The sequence below is a fragment of the Lissotriton vulgaris genome, unplaced genomic scaffold (genome assembly GCF_964263255.1).
Source record: "Lissotriton vulgaris unplaced genomic scaffold, aLisVul1.2 SCAFFOLD_1683, whole genome shotgun sequence".
Lineage (NCBI taxonomy): Eukaryota > Metazoa > Chordata > Amphibia > Caudata > Salamandridae > Lissotriton > Lissotriton vulgaris.
Window position 1 is genome coordinate 341534 of NW_028253490.1, and position 8336 is coordinate 349869.

The window sequence follows — 8336 nt, forward strand, 5'->3', positions numbered from 1 at the left end:
TTTGAAGAACACAACACAGTTGCAGAATCTCATAACCCCAGTGCGCCTGATTATGCACCAAATATTGCACACTACCAATCCACAGAAGTAACACAGTAGTATTTCAATGTAGAAACGTATATGTAAGCAACAATATGTTAATTTTTTAATATTCTTTTCCGTTCACTTTTTCAGGGATTTGATGTTTTCATTCAGGATGATTTAGCTATGAATTAGCAGATATTACTAATATTTTTTTATTTTTTTTCCAGCTCTGAGGGTAAACTCTGAAGTGAAGGGACTGTGTAAGAGAACCCCCACCCCACAAAAGAGAATGGATAAATGGAGGGTGGAAAATGCCACAGACTGCGCCTCAAGGATCAAGCACCTGGAATACTACATGGTGTTGAACACCACCTGGCAGAAAACCGTTCTCGCTCTGCTAAGCTGTACTGTCGGATCCTTGTGTATTATAGAAAATTCTGTAGTGCTGTGCATCATACTCTCATCCTCCCACCTCAGGAGAAAGCCTTCTTACCAGTTCCTTGCCAGCGTGGCCCTGGCAGACCTCCTGGCCAGCATCTGCTTCTTCTCCAGCTTTGTGGATTTTCATGTTTTTGGAAGAGCGGGCTCTCCTAACGTCTTCCTGCTGAAACTTGGCGGTGTCATTGCTTCTTTCACAGTGTCGCTTGGCAGCCTGCTGCTCACCGCCTTCGATCGCTACATCTGCATACACAAGCCTTCTGCGTACAAGTCCGTGGTCACGAAGAAACGAGCATTGGTGGCTCTCGCTGTGACGTGGTGTCTCGCTGTCTTTATAGCTTACTTGCCTTTAATGGGGTGGAATTGCTGTAGATTAAATTCTCGTTGTTCAGAACTGTTTCCCCTGATTGATAACAAGTACTTGACATTTTGGATCTCCCTGGTCATGTTACTGCTCGTTTTTATTTTCTATAGCTACAGCCACATCTTGTTGAAAGCCCACAAGCATGCTGTGTGCATGAACTACCACAGGCAGCAAGCCGGGCAGACGCCTGAGCAGGCCAAAATGCAGATAAACGTCCTGCTTGCAAAAACCTTAGTCCTGGTTCTCGCAGTAATCCTGTCATGCTGGGCCCCGGTTTTGCTTTTTATGATATACTGTTTGTTTGGTAACCTTACTGAAGGCATAAGGAGTGCTTTGGTGTTCTGTAGCAACCTTTGTCTCTTGAGCTGCCTGGTCAATCCCATTGTCTACTCCCTGAGGAGCAGGGACATGTGCCAAAGGCTGAAGAAGGGCCTGTCGTACCTCCGTAGTCACCTTTGGATTCCAGGCTGTAACCTAGAAGGGGCCAATGATCAGATTAACTCTGATGCTGGTATCGTTTCTGATTCGACCCCTTGTGCCCGGGAAGTACATTGATGGATTGTTCCTCTCAGAACTTTGTTCCGATGCGCAATATCTCAGCAGTGTAGCCCGTCCCAAAAGAAAATGGGCACATATGACTGACAACAGAGGAGAACCTAACAGTATGCGCCTGGTGACTTCCTTATTGTATTTGTGGCTCCAACTGCGCAGCTGTATACATACTTACATTTATAAACACAGTAGGTTTTGCATTTTTTGAAGGTCAAATGACCAAATCAAACAATTGACTTACAAACACCAGCTTGCTTATGTGGGAAAACCTACTCTGAACAGCACCCACTGATCTTCACCACAGGTCAGCTCCTTTTGTCAATATTGACTTCTTCTATTGACTCCAAGATTACTCGACATCCAGCTAAGCGATTCTGATATATTTCCTCCCCTCAACTGGAGCTGATGAGGAGCCTCATTTATTCATTTCACGTCAACTAGCTGTCTGCCCACTTGTCTTCATCTGGTGGATAGTGACTGATTTTATGTGACAGGACTGGCATTGACGATTTTGCCACAGTGGCTTTGGTATTGTTCGACTGCACTCCTTTAATGCACTCTTCCCTTTTGTTGTTGGCATATGAAGTGTAGTACATTTTGTGGACCCCATTCTAATATCTCTACACTTTCTTCCTCCAAAATGGATGCTTCTCTCTTCACCTTCTCAGGCAATTCCCCACCCTCTACCCATCTCACTTTACTCCTCTCTATTCTTCCCGGCTAGACTTTTCTCCCAGCTCCATCCCCTTGCCATTTCCTCTCCCCGGCTTTATTTGTCCCATATTTTGTCATTGCCACTCAGTTCTCCATTGCTGATGTCTCAGCTTGTTCACCCTCTGCTCTCCTAACCTTCCCAAAGTTCCCCTGTATACCAAACAGATGGCAGAGGATCAGAAGAACGCCACTGGGGGCCATACCGCAGTGGTTGCATGTTTGCAGGTTTATGCCATTCTAACTGGACTATAGGTATCATACCATTGTTACATTTTCTTTAGTCGCAGAGTTTGGTTTTCTAGACCTCCTGGCTATATTGACTCCATCAGTGTGCCAACCCAAGTCAGATAGCTAGCCAATCGCCAAAGCAGCCAGCCAGACACCCAGTGAAGGCTGATAGCCTTCCAGCAGCCCTCAGTTATGCTTATCCCCATTATAGCCAGACATGAAGATAGTCGCTCACTCACCGCTCTTTGTATACAGGTTTTTATAAGATTATTTGGAAGCTTGTTGAAGACTTTCCATATAAATATTAAAAAATGCGTGGTATTGTGGCCTTTCAGCTATTTCCAGCTATTTTCATTGCATTAGACAGTGTCCTTTTGAAAAGGCAACAAAATGAAACACACAATTATCAACCTTCTAAAAACCTTTTGGTTTTATAATAATGATTAATCTTGAAATGACCAACTTCTGTGATTAAATATCACAAATATATTCGCATAAGCTTGATTACCGTATTCGCAGGAAGAGAACAATACGAAAAGAATGTGCACTTGGTTTTATTATACATATTCACTTTTGATTACCTTTTCACACAGAGAATGAAGATCTCTTGTGCAAATGCAAAATATTTTCTGTACATAAGAAATGTCTTTCTCATGGAGAATCCCCTTCCCCTACCCACAATGGAAAGGGATTTATACCAGACCTTGTTCAGTGTAAAAATGTGACCCTTTCGATGATGGGAAGGAGAGGAGTTTGGGAATACCTACAAACATATGGTTGTTCACACCCATTTTTCTATACCTCTAGTTGGATTTAGTTGTCCAGAGTACTCAGCACCTGTGTTTCAAAGGATTCTGGAACATATGTTTGGATGCCCTCTAGAAATTAAGCCTTATCAAAATCATGTTTTTGTTTCTGGAAAGAATATGCAAGAATGTAAGGTACACTTTAACAGTGTTTTGGTCAAATTTCAGGATGGGGTCTTCCACTGAAAGAAAAGTGAAAAGGGTTAAAGAGAAAGCATCAATTAAAAGCAAGGTTTAGTTGCTTTATCAGTGAGTCCCCAAACACCAGAGAGTTAAACACAACTACTCCTGATCATAGGCTTGAGGGGACATTACACCACATTGTAAAGGATGTTGGCAGCATCATTGTGAACATGTGTAAACGGCACAGAAAAGTAAAGAAATATGAATGAGATAGCATAAATATCTAAAAGCATAGGATCATAGATTCTGGGTGGAGTTTACCCAGTGAACTACTCACTGTGAATTGTGTTTTCCAGTGGTCAAAGAGATGGAGATAGTGAGGAGAAGTTGGAAAGAGTTTGCAGTGACATAACGGGTTTTCTGGCAAAAGGTGATTCGATAAAGGAGGTCGGAAACATATTTGGTATTATGAGCGGTTGGAGAGTGGGTGTGAAAGGTTTGTCGGACAGGAGCGAGTTTAGAGAAGAGCTAGAAAAGTATTTAACACTGCAAGAGAAGTTATGTTTGATAAATCTGTTTTGACTGGGGTTGCTACCACTCCATGCTTTGCCATCAAAAAGTGGTTGGAATGACGCACTGAAGAAATCGCCAAGAAATCGCCAAGATGAACTGAAAATTGAGATTTAATTACCAATGGCAAGGGATGAATAACATTTTGGAAAATATTGTCAGAGGGTACTTTAAATACCTTCTTGGCGTGAAGGTAATGTTCAACAAAATTCCTCACAATACAAGTGTGAATATTTAGATTTAATAAGGAGAAGACAGGTTTGTACATAAAAGGCCTTAATAATGTGAAATGTGCTATGCTTGTAGTCGGAGAAAATGTAGGCGTTTTGAAAAGGTAATGGTGTTAAAGAGAAATGTGTCTCATTACATCAAATTGTGATGAATGGAGTTGTTCAGATTGACTTCTTAGTTGACTAGTGTGAATTTATTGCAGACTTCTGAGTCTCTGGGGCTCGACACACTGGTTGCTCTATCATATTAGTCTTTTGTAAGGGTGGCCGTAGTTCGCGAAGTAGCGCTACGCGAAGCTACGTGAAGCGCACTTCGCACTACGCAAACTTCACGTAGCACTACGTGAGCTGCGTAGTAGCACGTTCGCACTGTGCAAGATGCGTTTTCAATGATTGCACAGTGCGTACAAGCATCCGGCACTGTGCAATCATTGAAAACGGCATCTTGCACAATGCGAGCTGTAGTTTTCTGCTGCTCAAGTAGATTTTTACTCGAGTGGCAGCTTTCTCAACGCGAACTGGTAGTTTCTCATCGCGAGCGGTTGCGAGCATGCGCAACCACTCGCAATGAGAAACCTGACCCCTTGTTGAGAATCTCGCCGGGATGTAATTTTGCTTGCTCGCGGTCGCGAACATGACGTTGAGGACCGCGAACAAGCAAAAAATGACCGCTGCACTACGCTACGCTGCACTACGCGTGTTCGCACTGTGCTACATGCAGCTCGCGTAGTGCGAAGTTGCACAAACTTTGCAAACTACGTGAGCGTAGCGTAGTGCTTCGCCCAGGGTTAGTCTTTTGTTTGACAAGGGGACAGCTCCTCTAGGTAGCAACTTTGCATGCCAGCACTTAAACAATGATTAAGTGCACCCATAAAGATGTCCCAGAAGAGGAAGCCAAGGATATTAGAAACCTTCTGGCTAGGTAGTGAAATACTGCAGCTGAAGAACTAGCCTAAAACACTATAACCATTAATTTAAATGTCAAGTAAGCTCTTAAAAGAATCTAGTCACAAAACACAAAGGAGGACAAAATGTTCTTGAGGGGGAAAGGGGGAAAAGCAGAGACTATAAGCTGGCTTGGGACGTTGCTTCTCATACAACGGTAAGCACTTTTGCTGGTCAGTTGTAGTACCGATCTATCCACAGCTACACATCACTATGCCGGATTTGGTCCATGTCACTCCTATTTGGTGAAAATCATTCTCGGGCTGTGGTCCCAGAATTTTTTTTTTATTGTTAAACTATCATCTGACATAAATGTTTTGTCCAAATATTGTGTCCTAAAGCGTAGCTCCATTGGAGTTTATAGAAAATCTACACCCAATAGGACAAAATTTTTGGAAACAATATTTCGGACACGATTATGTGGCAACCTATGTTTCTGAATGTAATATTCTGAGATGCAAAAGTTCCCAGAATACCTTCTTACATAAATATTAGGAAATCTACACCTATTGGTGCAATATTTTTATAAATTTATGATGCGATATTTATGTAAGACTCTATTTCTGATAATCGTTTTCTGACATACAGTCTACTTATTTGAGTCTTTCGTAGGACAAAGATCATGTTCAGGAGGCAAAAAAATAAAATACATGCCTATGATCTCGAGCCTCTTTGGTGGTTCGAAAAATAATGTAGAGTGAAACAATGTGGGGGAATAACAATACAAACAAGGGACAAATCACAGTTTAGGCTGGGCTTACTCTATTATCTTTGTCAATTACAGCTTCACAAGCAATAAGAAATAAAAAACTATCATTTTGGTGAAGATGATTATATTGGAAAATTTGCTATTAAGTATGGTAATGTCTAGATTACAGAAGAAAGCTCTGTTATGTGATTTGAAAATTCCTCTACACACGTCCATAAACTAACACAGCAGATCCCCATAGTTTGGTTAAAAGCAAACAAGTATTGACAAATACCATTGCATCAGATTTGCATTCTAAAGGTTTGCCTGTAATACAAATAGTGAGGCAAGAGATGGCAGGATTACTCCAGGCATTTTAAATTGTAGAAGCTATTTTAGGTCACGAGAAAGTCATGATGTGAAGCTAGTAGCGCTATGTGTAACCATCCCCAACATGCTGTCCATCGTTTGGTTGATGAATGATATTAGCATAGGGCAACAGACAGTTAAAGCTGCCTGCAGCCATTCGTTAAAAGCAACATCCCCAGTGTCAAAAAATAATTAAAAAATATATGGAACGTGAGCTTACAGGTCTGGATCCGAACCAATAATTGTGTTGTATTTTAGTTTGCCATTTGGTTGTACTCAGAACTGCAAGCTACATATTTTTGAAACTATTCGAACTTAAACTTTATAGCGTACAATCTTATTTAATTGTCTTGTTGCTAAGTTGCAAAGTGTTATTTGAGAAGGTTCCTTACATCTTTGGAGCTCAGCTTTAATTATATTGAATTTTTACAAATGTCTGCGCCTAAGTTATCTTATAAAAATGTGTTAAAAACTGGTGAAACCCGGGGACCGATCCAATTCGGAAAAGTGTTCCTAGACATGCAAAAGGATGTGCACCCCTAAAAAACACATGCGTATACTGCTCTGTGAATGCCTCGGTTTGAATGTGGATAGAACTGTGAAATGAACTGCTCTTGCATATGCAAAATGGGTATGTGGAAGTAGTGGCAAAGAACAGGCAATTCGAATATAGGTTACTCCAAAAAAGGCACAAACTCCTAAAAATGATATGAATTCATAATCAGTGAAATTAATGATTGGTTTAGTTTCCAGTGCTCACTCTGCCCAATTGAACCATTCATGAATTGACCAAAATATGCCCAAAGTTCCTAAATATGACCAATAACATTTACAGGTAGAATACATTCTGTATGAAAACAGTTGACCACCTGGCTGAGCTCTCAGAAAGTTAAACAATGTAGCTCCTTAAAGCCAGGTTTCAGTGGGGAGGTTTTGGCTGAGCAAGAATGATAAATATTTCAAGCACAAGCAAAAATCATCCATAGAAAGAAATGTGTAATGAAAAGCCTTTATTAGTCTATGGGGTGCAAGTGACCATGTCTTAGGCATAGGCATCTCTTAAAGCCAAATGTAATGGATTGTATGTGGCAAATCCTAGAGGTTCTCCTCTTTGAAATTATGTTTCTTCAGACAGATCATTTAGAGCGAATTGGGTGGCCTGCCCTTGGGAGCGACCATCTGTCCAATCGAGAATTCCCCACCTACCTGGGGTTGGGGGGAACTTTCCCTGTTGAATGTGCATTTGCCAATGGAGTATCCAGCAGACTGAAATCCTCATAGTGTTGTATCTCTTTCCAGCATAAGAAAGTGTCCCTAATGACCAGGTAATTTTCTCCCTGCGTGTTAGAGGCATCTTCCATTTTCCTTTTAAGGACTGCCATGTCATTTTATCAGGAGTGCGCTTTGGATTAGAAATCATTATGAGCTTGTAAACTTTAATTGATGCCGGTTTTAAACGAGGATTCCCTTTGCCTGAATTTAAGTAATATTTATTCATTGTAATTTTAAATGTGTTCACTGTTTTTTACTATTCTTATACTGAATTTTTATTGATGTTTTGTGTCATACGCTTTTTGTGGCATTTTGCCGAAATAAAGATTTGATGATGATGACAGTCATGTCTCTATGCTCAAATAGAGCAGAAATGACACTATGATGACCCAGCAATACTTTGACAGACTGACTACCAGACCAAAGCTAGGAATCCCTCCATCAACATAGATTGAGGGAACCACAAACTTGGGGGGTCATTACGATGGCGGTGAAACCGCCGCTGCTGGTTTCACTGCCTTCATAAAGCACTTCTCCGCCCGCCAAATTACACTAGCAGGCGGTGTGCTGGCAGATGCAGAGCCCTTCCACCACGGGTCCGCCACAGGCAATAGTTACGATAGTGCATCAACAATATGGTGGCGGTGCCTAGCAGGCACAGTCCACCATATTATGATGCGGCCTCCCCACCAGCCGGTGTATGGCGGTGAAACCTCTATTCACAGCTTGGCGGAGATTACATTTGAGGGCCCATGGCGTGCCCCTCTTGTGTTGGGGGAGGTGGGTATGTACTGGGGGGAGCACCAGGTGTTAGGCACTGCATAGTGCCTGCCACGTAGTGCAGGGAAATGCACACACAGTATTTCGGACATTGCGGCAGGTGCTGCAGACAGCAGCACCCGCCACAATGTGAGAGATGCATGCTCACATTGTAATCTTGTGTGTGGAACCACCGCAATCCAGGCAGACGGTCCCAAGCACTGGCACGCTGGCGAACAGCCGGAAGTCTGTCC

The 8336-nt window shown here is 42.0% G+C and overlaps 1 protein-coding gene across 1 annotated transcript; it reads left to right on the plus strand.

The window, feature by feature from the left end:
* The first annotated feature begins 259 nt into the window (after positions 1-259).
* Positions 260-1481, plus strand: LOC147660949 (cannabinoid receptor 1-like). The gene has a single exon (XM_086951415.1). The coding sequence runs from the start codon at positions 314-316 to the stop codon at positions 1379-1381; it is 1068 nt and encodes a 355-aa protein (XP_086807541.1). The 5' UTR covers positions 260-313; the 3' UTR covers positions 1382-1481.
* Positions 1482-8336: the final 6855 nt, after the last annotated feature.

Excerpts from the sequence above, each read along its gene's own strand:
- LOC147660949 (XM_086951415.1), top strand. The coding sequence starts at position 314 with ATGGATAAATGGAGGGTGGAAAATGCCACAGACTGCGCCTCAAGGATC.